A 17841-nucleotide genomic window follows, 5' to 3' on the forward strand; every position below is an offset into this window, starting at 1 on the left:
ATCACATCATTATTTAACTAATTCATCTGATTACTAGCCCTAAATTGCCCCTGCCCCAACCTTTTGGATAGTTTTGCAGGTCTGAATAACAGGAAAGGATGTATATTTACAAATTAAAGGAAGCTGACCATACAAAACCTAAAATGTTTTGTGTTCCTATTGTCTGCAATGAAATACAAGTCTAAATTTAGAAATCACTACTTTTTTTATTTGCGTTTTCCATACTGTCCCAACCTTATCTGAGTTTATATAGTTTTCAGAGTATTTAATAGTCGAATAGTACCAGGGAGAAATTCTTATTCGATTACATTACCACATATTTTGTTACATTTCGACAGAGTAAAGGACAAAAACACTGAAATTTTCCACGTTTTCTTTTTAATGAGAAAATAATTATATATGTGTGTAAGAGTGAGACTTACAATTACTATAAAACAATATAAGCAGAATATTAACATACAATAAGTGGTTAACATGTCAAAAGAGGGCTTTGAAAGCATGATTGCATTATCACACCATAATCAACACTCCTTTGGTTTCTCCCAAAGGAAGTAAAACACTCATTAAACCTTTGAAGAAAGCATTTGCAAATGGACTTGTTATAATAATAATAATAATAATAACTATTTAACAACAAGAGCAAAACACGCAACATATTTTTGGTGTTACTTTAAAAGTCAAAAAAAAAAAAACACTGCTTGCTTGGTTCAAACGTTGGTAAGAACAATACTTGTGATTTCACTGAAGGCAAGAGATTTATTTTAAAAAGCACTGAAACCGACGCTGAAAATGAAAATCTACTGCAGCAGGCGCAGTACTTGTCATGCACACGGGACACTGGTGAGGTCATTTCTTGACTAGACGTCTAAAATAGGCTAGTTGCATCATATTAGTGGCATTTTTTAAATCTGCATGCAAAAAAGTCTGTTGTCTATCAACGGTTCTGCCACAGGATAAAGGAATGTGCAACTTTTCCCACACAATTCTCAAACTTTCAGAGACAAAAAGGCGTAATTGCAAGATATAAACATCTGATTTTATTGCAATTATCAATTTAATCGACTTTCTCTCATTACTGATGTTATTGGCTGCAAATGCTTGTTTTAAAATCTCAAAATGGTTAAATAATCTATTTTTGAGCACTTTTAGTTAAAAGCACATTGGGTTCTAAAAGTTCAAATGCAGAGAGTTTAACTCACATTTTTTTCAAAATGCAAATGCATTTTTGTCATTCCCTAAAAAAGCATTTGCATTTCAGATGTAAAAATTGTGAGAGAAAGTTACATTATTTAGGAAAAAAGATTTTTGCTCAAATTTAAGTTGATATGCTTTCCTACAATTCTGAATAATTCTCACAATTTTGAGTGCCTGTTTTTCTCAAAACGGCTCAAAAATTCAAAATTCTCAAAATTACACAATTAAAAAGAACAATTTTGAGAAAAAAAGTTGTGTTAGTGAATTGTGACTGTTGCAATATCAATGCTTTCTTCTTGAGTTTTTCCCCCTCAAAACTACAAGCAAACTCTCCAATTCATAGTCTCAAAACAGCTAAAAACCCTCCAAATTTTTGAACTGAAAGTTAATTTTCTTATAAATGCAAATTTACTGCAGTTGCATGTTTATAAGCTTTCCTGCGATTCTAATTATTTCTCACAACCTTAAGTTTTTGTTGCAGTTTTTTTCTCAAAAAATTCTCAAAATTCTACATTTCCCAAACAAATCTGAGAAAAAAATTCAGAATTGTGACGTTAATTGTGACATTATTGCAATTGCGATGTTTTCTCTCATTTCAGATTTGTTTTAGAATCAAAACAGAAATTTTCTGAACTGAACTGAAACTAAAAAAACTGAAACTAAAATCAGCTGAAATTTTGAGAAATTGACTGCAGTTTTGGGTAAGAAGTCTGTATTGTGCTATGAAACTTCACAATCACCTTTCTTTGTTTATAATATAATATTTATAAGTATAAATATAAGTATAATATAAATTCTTTTTATAATTTATATGTATATATTATTCCGTGGCATAAAGAAGCTTCCTTAATTGTCAATAGCACAATGATAACAGACGCAGACCTTTTTGCACTTGAAATTCACTAATATGATAGCAGTGCTCACTTTTACTCCCAAGATATCATCAAAAACCGCAATATTGCTCAATCTCTACTCAATCCTCTATTGTTCTCTGTTAAAAGCAATTTGGCCACCATCCTATGCTGTAGGAATCCTTTTATATCAGGTTTGAACATTGGCTTATTTCTTATAATTTAGCTTCATGAGGTAAAAACAACCTTTATTTTTGTCCATTTATTATTCATTATAGTACAAAAGATGGGCATTTGAACGCTGCCCGTTTCACGATGCGAAACCTGTCAGCATCACGGTCAGTACATTCCATAACTAATTTGTGCTAGTAATGTTTCCTAAACACCTAAACAAACTGCATATAGCACGGCATACTTGGCCCTCAAATACACACAACACAGTATATATGAATAAATGTGCGGTAAAAGTACTAAACACCCAGTCATTTGTCCAAAACTATTTCCCATTCGTAGGGACGCTGTATATATCTCGCTACTCAAATAAAAAATATTTTCCCCTTATAAAATTCAAATTATTCGTTCGCCAACAATAATCATCTCATATCAAAGAGTCCAAGTATAAATCCAACATCCTAAAACTGATGGTCATTACACAATCTCACATCACGCATCGAAACACTTCAGAAAGTATTGAGAACTACATTCTCTCTTTACATCTAATAATTAAAGTCAAAGCACCTTCTATCAGAAACATTCATGGTTCCTATAGGTGTAACTTTATGAGAATACACGTTTCTAAGATTACAAATACTTAACGTATATACTCATAAAAGGACAGCAGTCCGTTAAATACTTTTTGTGTAATATATATTATACGCATGTGAAAGGTACAAAAACAACAACGAAGCCACATTGCTGAATGATGCTTGTGGGATTGTCTTCATTTGTGGCTTTAAAATGCATCCGAAGGCAAAAATTAATGTACATCACTGATGTCAGTGTCCTTTTAAAGATGAATAAAAAAAAACAAACATATTTGATATTTTTGAAACAATATGGATGAAAAATAACCCCAAAAATAAACCATTTCACTCATTGTACTGCTGCATTGACATTCCTGCTTGTAATGGCTTTAAAAATGCCAGTGTATGCAAAGAGAAATGTTCACCTTTTTAAATAAAAATGAAGCCGTTCAGCAGTGTGAATACTTGCGTCAACATATCATGTTCTTTCACTCATTTTTGAACTCCTCTTCCTTCAACATAAATGTCATGATTACCGGCGATGTAGCCTATGCAGATTGCTGGAGAACTACAATTCTATCACTGAACCCAACTACAACTACCATGATGCTTAGCGCTAATCAACACCTGCTACAGCTGCAAACTATTAGGGATGGCTGACGTGAAACTCATGTTTCGACAGTGTCGAGATTCTGAAGCGCAGGTGTTTCGAAACACTGCACTGAAGCATGATCCGAAACACCCAGGCCATGTGACTAAGGTGATTCGAAAATCCTAGGTCATGCGACTAAGGTGATTTGAATCACCCAGGTCATGTGACTAAGGTGATTTGAATCACCCAGGTCATGTGACCAAGGTGATTTGAATCACCCAGGTCATGTGACTAAGGTGATTTGAAACACCCAGGTCATGTGACTAAGGTGATTTGAAACACCCAGGTCATGTGACTAAGGTGATTTGAAACACCCAGGTCATGTGACTAAGGTGATTTGAATCACCCAGGTCATGTGACTAAGGTGATTTGAATCACCCAGGTCATGTGACCAAGGTGATTTGAATCACCCAGGTCATGTGACTAAGGTGATTTGAAACACCCAGGTCATGTGACTAAGGTGATTCGAAACACCCAGGTCATGTGACTAAAGTGATTCAAATCATTGGTCATTTCAGAAGTGTTTTGAGGGTTGGAAAAAACCTCTATTTCATGTTTGCTAGTTTCGACAATGTCGAGATTCTGAAGCGCAGGTGTTTCGAAACACTGCACTGAAGCATGATCCGAAACACCCAGGTCATGTCACTAAGGTGATTCGAAAATCCCAGGTCATGCGAATAAGGTGATTTGAATCAGCCAGGTCATGTGACTAAGGTGATTTGAATCACCCAGGTCATGTGACTAAGGTGATTCGAAAATCCCAGGTCATGCGAATAAGGTGATTTGAATCAGCCAGGTCATGTGACTAAGGTGATTTGAAACACCCAGGTCATGTGACTAAGGTCATTTGAAACACCCAGGTCATGTGACTAAGGTGATTTGAAACACCCAGGTCATGTGACTAAGGTGATTCTAAACCCCCAGGTCATGTGACTAAGGTGATTCAAAACACCCAGGTCATGTGACTAAAGCGATTCAAATCATTGGTCATTTCAGAAGTGTTTTGAGGGTTGGAAAAAACCTCTATTTCATGTTTGCTAGTTTCGACAGTGTCGAGATTCTGAAGCGCAGGTGTTTCGAAACACTGCCCTGAAGCATGATCCGAAACACCCAGGTCATGTCACTAAGGTGATTCGAAACACCCAGGTCATGTGACTAAGGTGATTCGAAAATCCCAGGTCATGCGAATAAGGTGATTTGAATCACCCAGGTCATGTGACTAAGGTGATTTGAATCACCCAGGTCATGTGACTAAGGTGATTCGAAACACCCAGGTCATGTGACTAAGGTGATTCAAAACACCCAGGTCAAACGACTAAGGTGATCTGAATCACCCAGGTCATGTGACTAAGGTGATTTGAATCACCCAGGTCATGTGACTAAAGCGATTCAAATCATTGGTCATTTCAGAAATGTTTTGAGGGTTGGAAAAAACCTCTATTTCATGTTTGCTAGTGGACCGTGAGTGTGCTCAGAGTGCCTGAGCTTTAAATGGCTTAAGTTCTAATCCCTATTTTAATCCCGTTTTAAAAATCGTACTTTTTTATGACCAAATCAAGCCATATTTAATTCATTCGGATGTCCAATGTTAAAACAAAACACATTTCGAGAACAGAGCATTTAAAAACTACCATCTATAGCTACGTCGCCCTGGATTCGAACCAGTTATCTCTGCAGGCTAGTTTGAAACTGTCACCGCTTTACTAAATTACTTGAAACCTCCACTCTACAACGTGGGGTTTAATACCTCAATTTGCTTAATTGTTTCTTTGCTGAAGTTTTTCCAGAGCGTTACATAAAAATGACCAGTAGGTGTCACTGTAGAGACGGGTTTCAAAACGTTTTGAACTTCGACACATTTCTTTTGACTGTTTTGGTGTTTCATGAAGTCTCGCTTTGCACACCACTACAAACTAATAATGAGCTATACACACTCACGCACAGGTGAAGATCATTCTTACTGATTAATAAATACTGAACAGGGATCCTCATTGTCCAGCGTCTCACCATTACAGAAGACTCAGCCCAGAAGTGTGTGTGTGCGTGCTGTTTATTTACTTGTAATCAGTAAGAATGATCTTCATCTGTGTGTGCATGTCTATTAGTCCAGATAGTTTGCAGCTGTAGCAGGTGTTGATTGGCGCTAAGCATCATGGTAGTTGTAGTTCGGTTCAGTGGAAGAATTGTAGTTCTCCAGAGTCTGCGTAGGCTAGATCGCTGGTGATCTTGACAATAAACACTCCCAAAAATCAGCCAATAAATGTTCTTCTCTACACTATATCAAGTCAAACAAGGGTGCCTTCAACTGCAAACTATAATAAATCTTAAAATTACATTTTTAGACATATTTTTAGGCATAGTCTAAGGTCAATTAGACATAGTTTTAGGTCAATGGATAACCAACCCGATCTCACAGGGAAACGTAACTATTCTACGTTTTGTCAGTTTAGTGGCTAATTCGTTAGGATTAATAGGATGAAAATCAGTTGTATGAAAATGTATGATTTTAAAAAGGAGGTGTGGCATCAAACTAATCAAATAATACTAAAATGTATCAATGATACATTACAAACAAATTACGAATTAGCCACTAAATCTAAAAGTTACGAATTGGCGTGAGATAGCATTGGCATAACCTAAACAATGCCACTGCTGCTTCTTCCTTTTCTGCTTGGAATTTATCTTACAAACCTCTCAAAACTGCCTAAAGTATACTGTTTTTGGGGGTTTCACATATGTTTTGAACTATTTTTAGCACTCGGTAGTACTAAGTATACTTTAAGCGTTTGTGCTTTTAGTAGTCCGTCCCCAGATTCTGCCCATACTGAAAATGAGCCATGGTTTTATCACAAATAAAACCAACAAAACATGCTTTTTGTACTGTTTTTGTACCAAAAACAACCATTATTTTAATACACTAACCATAATTTCACCATGGTAGATGTAGCCGAACTCTGATTATACAAATGGCAAAAAAACCATAGTTATAAGTTTCCCTTTGAACTAGACAAATTTTGCTAACACTTTAGTTTCGATACCAATTCTCACTATTAACTATAGTGGCTTCTTACAAAGATATTGACTGTTTATTTGTACTTATAAAGTACATATTCTGCATGATCTTATTGCACATCCCAAATCCTATCCAATATCTAAAGCCAACTCCTACCTTAATAATCAACAAATTATAGCAGGTTGAGTGAAAATCATAGTTAATAGGGTATATGCGGAGCTAGTGCTTCTTCCCATAATGATAAACTTCCAGTGAACGGTTAATGTGATTTATTTTTTCCATTTTATACAGTTTCTTTTACAGTATCGATGTTGTAATGTAATTAAAATATAATCAGTTAAATAGACTTTGGCATTCATTTAGTTGCTCAAGCATTAAACGAGACAATAATCCGTTTATTCATACACGCCCATCAGAATCGGCAGCGCAGAAGCAACATTGAATATACTGGGGTGAAATAAATGTTCATATTTTAAAGACATGGCGGGGGATAGTGTAATTTAATGCAGTGCTTCTTGTACAATCTGAGACCCACTTTAAATCGGATATCACTCAGCCAGCGGAGATTGCTGATTTTTAAAGAAAACAGACCTTAAATGCGCTGATTTTGCAATTGGCATACAGTTTAACCCAGGTTACTGACAAATTAAAAGTCCTTTAGCATAATTCCGCATATACCCTATTGTTTGTTGATAGCGAGAATTGTACCTTAAATTAAAGTGTGAGCCAAATCTCTGATAATTATTTGAGATTTCCTATAGGCTAAAATGGAGATCATGTGAAAATGTGATTAACAAAAACTGTATTTTGCCCTTTTGGATGCTGAAACCCTTATTTTCTTATCTTGTGAATTCCAATAACAAAACAATTACTTGATTTCCGCACGCCTTTATATGTTCACACATATCTTTGTAATGCAAAATGATCCTCTCACTAATCCTACTTGCAACATAAATGGCAAAAATCCCCAATATGTCCTTGTCTTTGCACATTCCACTTCCTCAAAATGAATCAGCACGAAAGAAAATGCAGTAAATTGATAGTGGAAATGTAAAAACGGCGGGTCTTCATTGTCTTTGTCTGGAGCCCTTTATAGTAGCAACATCCCATTGGCTCCAGAAATGGACAGGACAAATCTTCAAAAAGGTGTGAATTCCCAATAAATACTTGTGTTTGTCCTGTCGCACATTTTCCCTCTGTTTTGTTTCCCATTATTTTCGAAATAGAGGGTTTAGTTTGGTTTACTCTTCCTCCTCCTCTTCCTCCTCCTCCTCTGCGTCTTCCTGGTTGGCATAAATGCCGGCCTCCCACCGGACAGCCATGTTACTTTTTCTGCGAGTCACACGGGTTGCTTCGAGAACCTGGAGAGAAACATTCAGAAATATATATATATATATATATATATATATATATATATATATATATATATATATGCGGTTATTTGTATACGTGGATTTAAATTGACGTTGACAATACACAGATAAAGTGTTGTTAGTAAAATTAAAGGGGTCATGAACTGCCGGGGTCATAACTGACGCCTCTTGCCTGTTTGAATGGGAGTGGCTGATTGTAGACTCACAGGTAAACGCCCACTGCTTTGATTGGCTGAGAGTTTTGCATATTAACAGGGCTAAACAAACAGCAGAAGTGGGTGTTGCTCTTCAGTGGAGGTGGGGTTTATCCATCTTATTACATCATAGAGTGGAACATCTCAGAACCTGTTTTATTTTTAAATGGTCTTCAGTATAAGCTGATTTTGGAAAAACCACAAAGTATTGAGTCCTCTAACTTGCAGGATGTTTTTATATTACTATGAGCTCTTACAATTTAAAAGATGAAGGGAATTTTGGCTTCACAGTTCATGACCTCTTTAAACAGCAGTATGATAATTTTAAAGCAGTTCGTTTTTTTGCTTAAAAGTGAGTAAACCCATTGCATTAAAAGTGACAAGTTAACTCTACTTAAAAAGAGATGAATAAACCAGTTCTAAAAGTGTTAAGTTTACTTAATTTATTAGTTATTAATTATTTAATGTATAATTATACCCATAAATCAGTTACTTAATTATTTTAAGGTAACAGGTTTGCTCACTTTTTTTAAGTAAAGTCAACTAATTGCTTTTAACAGTCTATGCTGTAGATTAGAAGCCCAAGGTTGACTACGTTATATCATCCATGGTATATTTGTTTCTTTGTTTATCACACACTTTGAACTTTAAAATAATTTAAATGGAATCTTGGCTATTATAACTTGAATGCCTGTGCAAATTAAATGATGTCTCAGACTGAACAATGTTACATAAAACCCATGAAGTATTCACATTATTCAAAAAAAAATCTACATTCAATTAAAAAATAGTGTAAATATTTAATGGGATTTCTACTGCATATTTTAGTAAGAGACATCATTTATGTTATGTTAGGTCTTAAATGTGCCATAGAGTGCATTGATTCAAGTTGCTCTCTAATACCAACATAGTAGATATGTTTGTAAGTTGAAAAATTCTCCGGACATGGTTTTATATTCTCATTTATAGCCATAAAGAATTATCTAAAGAATTAAACCTGAAACATAAATATACAACAACAAATTGAGTAGATGTCTTGTTAAATCTTTTCAACTGAAGTGAAGAAGAGGTTTGTTTTAGTTAGAATGAATAAGATCTCTTTATGCCCCCAGAGTAACCTGCTTCGCTCCTGAATTATGTTGTGTATGAAATATACAGTGGAAGTCAGAATAATTAGCGCCCCTCAATTATTAGCCCCCTGTTTATTTTTTTTTCTTCAATTTCTGTTTAACGGAGAGAAGATTTTTTCAACACATTTCTAACCATAATAGTTTTAATAACTCATTTCTAAAAACTGATTTATTTTATCTTTGCCATGATGACAGTAAATAATATTTGACTGGATGTTTTTCAAGACACTTCTATACAGCTTAAAGTGACATTTAAAGGCTTAACTAGGTTAATTAGGTTAACTAGGCAGGTTAGGGTAATAAGGCAAGTTATTGTATAACGATGGTTTATTCTGTAGACTATCGAAAAAATATGTAGCTTAAAGAGGCTAATAATTGTGACCTAAAAATGGAATTAAAAAAATTTAAAACTGCTTTTAATCAAGATGAAATAAAACTAAAAAGACTTTCTCCAGAAGAAAAAATATTATCAGACATACTGTGAAAATTTCCTTGCTCTGTTAAACATCATTTGGGAAATATTTAAAAAAGAAGAAAAAAAATCAAAGGAGGCTAATAATTCTGACTTCAACTGTAGGCTACATTTTGAAACTTTAAAATATACGAAAATATAAAGCATACTTAATATCAATCTGCATAAAAAGTTGCTTTTGTTATGATTTATCGACATTCTTTCATTTAAAAAATAAAATAAATTACAGTAATAGCTGAATGAAACGACACAAGGAGTAAACAATCATTAAACACTTATATTCAGCTGTATACATATGTTTGTTCAGCCTGATCTCACGAGAAAACGTAAGTATTTTACGTTTTGACAGTTTAGTGGCTAATTCGTACGAGTTCAGTCGTACGAAATTGGACGATTTTAAAAAGGAGGCGTGGCACCTAACCCCACCCCTAAACCCAACCGTCATTGGCGGATGAGCAAATTGTACTAAATTGTACGAATTAGATCGTACGAATTCGTACGAATTAGCCACTAAATCAAAAAGTTACGAATTGCTGTGAGATTGTGTTGGTTTGTTGCCTCATTATGAACGTACAAGACAAATTTCACAATATGCATGTTAAAATAAAAGGGTTTTCTATGAGTGTGCTGACAGTGGCGCACAATGTATAGAAAACAATGTAACGATGTGGTTTATGCTGCGTTCACACCAGATGTGGATAAAGCGTCAAGTGCAAGTGATTTATAGATTCTATCAATGCAAAGACGCAAATAGGCATCCTGTGGTGCGTTTCACGCGAATGAGGTGGTGGGAATGACGAGATTCACACAGATGAAGCGGCGCGAGTTTTGCGCGTTTGGTATGCGTATCACACAAATCGCTCGAGTAGGAAAATCTGAACTTCAGCGGCCATTCACGCCACGTTAACCAATCAGGAGTTCTCTTGTAGGGGCGTGATTATGACGTAACGCCTGTTGTTGGTGTCCCGAGGGGAAATCCTCTTGCCGACAGTAGACAACAGTTCATCAAACTGGGCTCGGCTCAATCGGAAGCACCACTTAAAGCCTCCACCCAGCTATAGTTTCTGAGTTGATGGACTGACAGAGCTGGGTGCACCTCTGAATGGATCTAGTGCACTCAGACACAGCGCCGAACGAATCTATGCTGTTTTTTAGCCTTTTTAAAGCACATAAACACAGTTATTCTCTGAGTAAAATCAATATTAGCCATTTAGCAACTAAGCTAGAGTCACCAGACTGAAGCCCAGGCCAAGTTCTGTTTTGAAGTGAATTTGATGCGCGAATAAAGCGAGCAAACTCAAAATGTTCAAGCGTCTGTTTACGCACAAAGATGATTTGGGCGTTCCACATTTGGTATGAACACAGCATTAGTCTACCTGCTTCTCCCATTTTCAAAATAAGAGTCCCACATAAATAGTATGTTTAATATAAGCTTAGATAAACAAAAATAGAGGTGGAAAATGCTCATTGATGTAATGTCATTAGCTAATGTTGTGGCCAATCAAACACAGTCTGAGGCGTGCATGTTAATGATCCCATGTGCAATGTAACAGTTTGTGTTTTGTTACAATTGACGTGTTTTTTACTGGGAATTTATGCTAATGGGATTTACATGTACAGTTGAAGTCAGCATTATTAGCCGCCTTTCTTTTTTAAATATTTCACAAACAGAGCAAGGAAATTTTCACAGTATGTCTGATAATATTTTGTCTTCTGGAGAAAGTCTTATTTGTTTTACTTCGGCTAGAATAAAAGCAGTTTTAAATTTTTAAAAATCCATTTTAAGGTCAATATTATTAGCCCCTTTAAGCTATATTTTTTCTCAATAGTCTACAGAACAAACCATCATTATACAATAACTTGCCTAATTACCCTAACCTGCCTAGTTAACCTAATTAACCTAGTTAAGCCTTGAAATGTCACTTTAAGCTGTGTAGAAGTGTCTTGAAAAATATCTAGTCAGATATTAATTACTGTCATCATGGCAAAGATAAAATAAATCAGTTATTAGAAATGAGTTATTAAAACTATTATGTTTAGAATTGTGTTGAAAAAAAAAATCTACTCTTCGTTAAACAGAAATTGGGGAAAAACATAAACAGGGGGGCTAATAATTCTGACTTCAACTGTACATGACAAAACAATATGCCATGTCAATCTACTGAATACTTATGTTTCAGCTATGCCTAGGTATATTTACATTTTCATTCTATGGCACGTTTAATAAGTAGGGTTCCCTTTAAGAAAAGTCTCTCACTGGTAGGGGACTGTGCTATTCTTTCACACCCAAGAAATCTGGCCCATAGTTAAGTCAGTATCAATTATTTTCGTTAAAAACATTTGGTTAAGAACTTTACCAGATAGTCAGTCACACATGTGCAAACACACCCACCAAATGGTCCGTTTTTCGAAACCCCACCTGTTTCATTCAGTTTCATGCTGTGAACAACCAGCTTGGTTCTGATCATCCAAAGCAGCCTCAGATAATAAGAGTTTCACAACACACAAAACAGGCTTAAGTGCAAACACAGCACGAAAGCGGAAATAATAAAGAAGGAAAGAGAAACGCCATGCTGGTTCAGATGAAATATTGTTGTAAAAACTGGTGCCAAGTGTTACACTCGCATTGTCTTTTTCCGGTGTAACTAATTGTCCAATCTGAGCTTCTCAGATAACTTGAATATTGCATAAAATATGAAACCAGACTGTATGGTTGACATATTATGAATTTGAATGAATCATCAAATGCGTTATGGTGGTAAAACACTCAAATGAAGACTGGACGTTCAAAAGGTGTGTTCACATTTGTAGTTCCGGTTCATTTAGGGTTGAGATTGTCAGTTTTAAGGCCTAAATATACAAATTTATAGTCGAATATACAGTTGAGGTCAGAATTATTAGCCCCCCTTTGAATTTTTTCAAAACATGCTAATTCATGCTAGAATCTTGCTAATTCATGCTAGAATCATGCTAGTAACATGGTAATTCATGGTAGAACCATGCTAGTAACATGCTAATTCATGCTAGAATCATGCTAGTAACATGGTAATTCATGGTAGAACCATGCTAGTAACATGCTAGTTCGTGCTAGAATCATGCTAGTAACATGCTAATTCGTGGTAGAATCATGCTAGTAACATGCTAATTCATGCTAGAATCATGCTAGTAACATGCTAATTCATGCTAGAATCATGCTAGTAACATGGTAATTCATGCTAGAGTCATGCAAGTAACATGCTAATTCATGCTAGAATCATGCTAGTAACATGCTAATTTATGCTAGTAACATGCTAATTCATGCTAGAATCATGCTAGTAACATGCTAATTCATGCTAGAATCATGCTAATAACATGCTAGTTCATGCTAGAATCATGCTAATAATATGCTAATTCATGGTAGAATCATGCTAATGACATGCTAATCGTTCTATCTATCTATCTATCTATCTATCTATCTATCTATCTATCTATCTATCTATCTATCTATCTATCTATCTATCTATCTATCTATCTATCTATCTATCTATCATTTCAAACTTTTTAAAACTACTTTAAACTAAATAAACTATTACCAACAGGCTTTCACAAGCCAGCCTCAAAGTTTGTCCTCAAACTTTAATAATCTAGAATAAAAGCAGTTTTTAATTTTTTAAAAACCATTTTAAGGTCAATATTATTAGCCCCTTTAAGCTATATTTTTTTCGATAGTCTACTGAACAAACCATCGTTATACAATAACTTGCTTAATTACCCTAACCTGCCTAGTAAACCTAATTAACCTAGCTAAGCCTTTAAAAGTCACTTTAAGCTGTGTAGAAGTGAAGAATATCTAGTCAAATACTATTTACTGTCATCATGGCAAAGATAAAATAAAGAAATGAGTTATTAAAACTATTATGTTTAGAAATGTGTTGAAAAAAATCTAAACAGGGGGCTAAAAATTTAGGGGGACTAATAATTCTGACTTAAACTGTATTTATTAACATGTAGATAAACATAAGGCTGTAAAACACAATGTCACTATTACTGAATAAATATATAATGTCTTAATATTAAATGTATAATTTAAAGTATCTGCAATTATATAGTAATGGAAATAAGAATCACAGACCGTGATAAGATTAATATGTTGTATATAGAACATTATAGCACATACACATTAATACATTAAAGTTATACATGTGGAGTACAAATATACTACAAGAATGTTTACTTCATTACTTTATATTTTTAAAACTTTTTATTATTAACAATGAATAATTGTAAACGAAAACACATGAAAGTACAAATATTAACATATTTTAAAAGTATAATTATTTACACAACAGTTCTGTCTGGTTCTTGAATCTGATTGGCTCTCTGCGATATCAGCACTCATACAGCCTCTTCACCCCTGTGTATTACTCCGCCCACATAGAGTGTCAGCAGGTCAATAAACTAACACAGTTTGACAAATATTGCAGCTGTTGGACAACATCATGCACTTTTAAGGGCTTAAGCTGAGAATGTAGTTGTGCAGTTTATTTATACGGATAGTGCTTATTTGAAATATTTATAATTTCGGAGAATCAGCGCGTTGGTGGCTATTAGCCTGTCATTGATCAGAGCAAACAGGGCTGACGTTCGGCCACAAGATGGCGACTGCATAATACGTCCTTAGGGAAGGAAAAACTCAGCCAAAAATTTCAAATTTACAGCTGATCAGATCATTTTAAAACTGGTAAGTGACAGTCGATTTCTCTCTTTTATGTTGTAGTGCTGTATTTATACCATAGTAATCTGGTATGTTTGCTTTGCTTTGGCTTTTTGGGGGTTAGTTATTGTGATCTCCTGATTGCAACAGAGAAATACTGGGAAATCTCTGTAGAATGATGACATTTCATGCCGTTCAGCCTTATAATCTTAAAATGTGAGCAAAATCACCTGTTTTATCATTACTTTGGATATTACATTACAGAATCATTCAAATACTAGCTCTAAAGCAGTGCCGGTGTTCTGACGATCTGTGCTACCTAATCAGAATGTGCTACCAGTAGCTTAATCTTTCATGTTTCATCCACCAAAACAGGGTTAGCACATCTTGTCAGCTTCAAATATATATCGAAATTTACTACTACTTTATTGAACAATGTAGAAAAAGGCGTAGCAGCTTCAAATGTCTACCAGAGTAAACTACTGCCTTAATTGTTTTTTTATTTCATTAGTTTTATATTGAATTTGTTTATTAGAGTGGTAGTTTATTCCAATTGACCTTTGAAGCTGACACAATGTGCTACCCCTGTTTTTACACCCTTCTTTAAGGAGGTAGTTCATTCTGATAGACATTTGAAGCTGACAAGATGTGCTAACCCTGTTTTTACACCCTTCTTTAAGGAGGTAGTTCATTCTGATAGACATTTGAAGCTGACAAGATGTGCTACCCCTGTTTTTACACCCTTCTTTAAGGAGGTAGTTCATTCTGATAGACATTTGAAGCTGACAAGATGTGCTACCCCTGTTTTTTTTAGATGAAACCGCGTAGCACATTCCGAGGAGAAGGGCCCATTGGTGTAAAAACAGCGGGACGATAGCAAAAAAATTACAATTTTAATATTTTAAAATTAAAATATTAATATTTAACCTATAATACATACAGTTGAAGTCAGAATTATTAGCCCCCCTATTATTTTTTCCCCTCAATTTCTGTTTAACGAAGAGAAGATTTTTTTCAACCCATTTCTAAACATAATAGTTTTAATAACTCATTTCTAATAACTAGTTTATTTAATCTTTGCCATGATGACAGTACATAATATTAGACTAGATATTCTTCAAGACACTTCTATACAGCTTAAAGTGACCTTTAAAGGCTTAACTAGGTTAATTAGCTTAACTAGGCAGGTTAGGGTAATTAGGCAAGTTACTGTATAACGATGGTTTGTTTTGTAAGCTATACAAAAAAAATTGATTGACCTTAAAATGGGTTTTAAAAAATTAAAAACTGCTTTTATTCTAGCCGAAATAAAACAAATAAGACTTTCTCCAGAAGGAAAAATATTATCAGACATACTGTGAAAATTTCCTTGCTCTGTTAAACATCATTTGGGAAATATTTAAAAAATAAAAATAAAAATCAAAGGGGGGCTAATAATTCTGACTTCAACTGTGTGTAAAAATATTTACTCAGATTTAAACAAATAAATTTGCAAGTATTGCAAAGTATTGAAAAGTATTGCAAATGAAAGTGCAAGTGTGTTATATATAAAACAAACTAAATAAAATAAAATTCAAATAAATTAAAATATAAATGAAGAAGAAAGGTACAGATTGGACACTTGTGATGTTATCTGTGTAGGAATCCGTTTCGTCATTCCAGTTCACCCAATAGCTGATCACGGGTGGTGTTATGCAAAATAGAGTGTGGTGCTGCTGGGTATCTTATATTTTCTGCTTTTATTCACACTGTTGTTGTGTATTAATTATTCTTATTTTCAGCTACTTGTCATGTATGAATTATACAGAGCTATTCTTTTAATGAAATGCGGAGGTTATTTATTTTTTCTCACCGTCGTTGTGAATTGTATCACTTTCAATGGGGTTTGTGCATTGCGCAATGTGCATTGGTCATGATTTATACATACACACTCGCCTTCACTCTTACTTCATGATAAATATACAATAGCAGCGTTCATGGGGCTCTCCAAGAAACGCAGGGCCCTAGGCAACCGCCTATATTGAATATGCGTGTATATACAATATATTTATACACAATATATTTATATACACTGCTCTAAAGTGGCGTTGGTGAATTAGTAAGGGGTTCTGCTGTTCTGACCGTCAGCTGCAGATGTGAATGAATGGTGGAAGAAAGTAGTTCCTCTTACAAAAGGATTTTTGAGACCCTCCATGTTTGATTTTCTTTTATATACACGATTATGCTGTCGAACTGTTGTATAAATGCAATATCACACGAGTAGCAGTGCGATATGGCTGTATATCGTCACTGGTGGGAGACTAAGGCACTCGGCCAACGTACGCCTCCCACCAGTGCCGATACACAGCCATATCGCACTACTATGAGTGCGACATAGCTCATTTATTGATACTAAATTAAATAAAAGGTCATTTGGAAGTTTATTCAGGGGACAGAAGTTACTCTTATTTCAACTCATTTCACAGTTTTAATAAACAACTTTCACTCTTCATTTAAACCGAACAAAACCTATCAAATGTGACCACACCATAAGTTCACAGAATTTTTGACACAAGTTTTGGAAATGAATAGTGACACCACACTTCACATAAATCATGTAGATGCAGATACTTTGACCATTTGAAAAAGTTGGATCCACATGTAATGACTGATGCAATGAAGTTACGACACCAAATTCAATGATTGCTTGGAAACACTTTTCAAATGTCAAAGTATTCGGCACTGCTACAACCTTCCACCTCAACAAAACATGCATAAACACAAATGAAGGCACAGTGAACGTTAAAGCAAGCATAATACAAGTACCTCAGAGGTAACTGAGCGGACAAACTGACAAGAGGGAAAGAGGAAGAATTAGTCAGCGCGGATACACTCGCTATTGTGTAGAGAACAGCGGCAGATTTATTTTCATATCTATATACTTCACTTTTCATATTAAATATAGATCATAGTGATTCATTATTAGGTGCTATGATTAAATTATTGTCATGGTTGAGTTTGAACTAACTGTGTTTTGTTATAATTGTTCTGTTTTTGTTTCCCTAACAAAGTGTGGGCTAGTTTGTATTGAAGTTAATGAGTAATTTGAATGCGTTCTGTTTAAATGTTTCTTTCTAGAGCAAAAACAAATGACTATCAACATTTTTTACCATGATTTAAAGAGGAGATCCTAAAATGGCATTCTGTGTAATGTTTTTTTTTTACCACTTTCAGGCACATTTGGATATAAGTATTATTTTTGGCATATTAAATGTATGGCCATAAAATTTTTCAATATTTATACTTCACCACTATCTTTGAACCACTAAGTTTTAGCCATTTATTAGCAATTAGTTTTATATTATAAGTGCAGGTCTGTTACCAAAGACTCTAGAATTCACAAGACGTGTCACTCGTATAGTTTTAAATTGGGAAAAGAGTAACGGTCAATATGGCAAATGAAGCCCCGCCTACTAGTATGCTCTGTTAAAATAGTTTGGTTAAAAATACCCCAACATATAACCCAATTATAGGTTATTATAGCACC

The 17841-nt window shown here is 34.7% G+C and overlaps 1 protein-coding gene across 3 annotated transcripts in view; it reads right to left on the bottom strand.

Moving 5' to 3' along the window:
• Window positions 1–361: 361 nt before the first annotated feature.
• LOC130235750 (A-kinase anchor protein 2-like) overlaps window positions 362–17841 on the bottom strand; it is a 232012-nt gene continuing 214532 nt past the window's right edge. For 2 of the 3 annotated variants that reach the window (XM_056466199.1, XM_056466201.1), the window contains 2 exons: window positions 17121–17144; window positions 362–7814 (listed from right to left, as the gene is read on the bottom strand). In XM_056466199.1, the coding sequence (XP_056322174.1) occupies window positions 7695–7814; window positions 17121–17144 (144 nt within the window). In that variant the 3' untranslated portion in view covers window positions 362–7694. The remainder of the gene's footprint in view (window positions 7815–17120; window positions 17145–17841) is intronic. The other variant, XM_056466200.1, reaches the window with a different exon arrangement.

The sequence above is a fragment of the Danio aesculapii genome, chromosome 10 (assembly GCF_903798145.1).
Source record: "Danio aesculapii chromosome 10, fDanAes4.1, whole genome shotgun sequence".
Classification (NCBI taxonomy): Eukaryota; Metazoa; Chordata; class Actinopteri; order Cypriniformes; family Danionidae; genus Danio; species Danio aesculapii.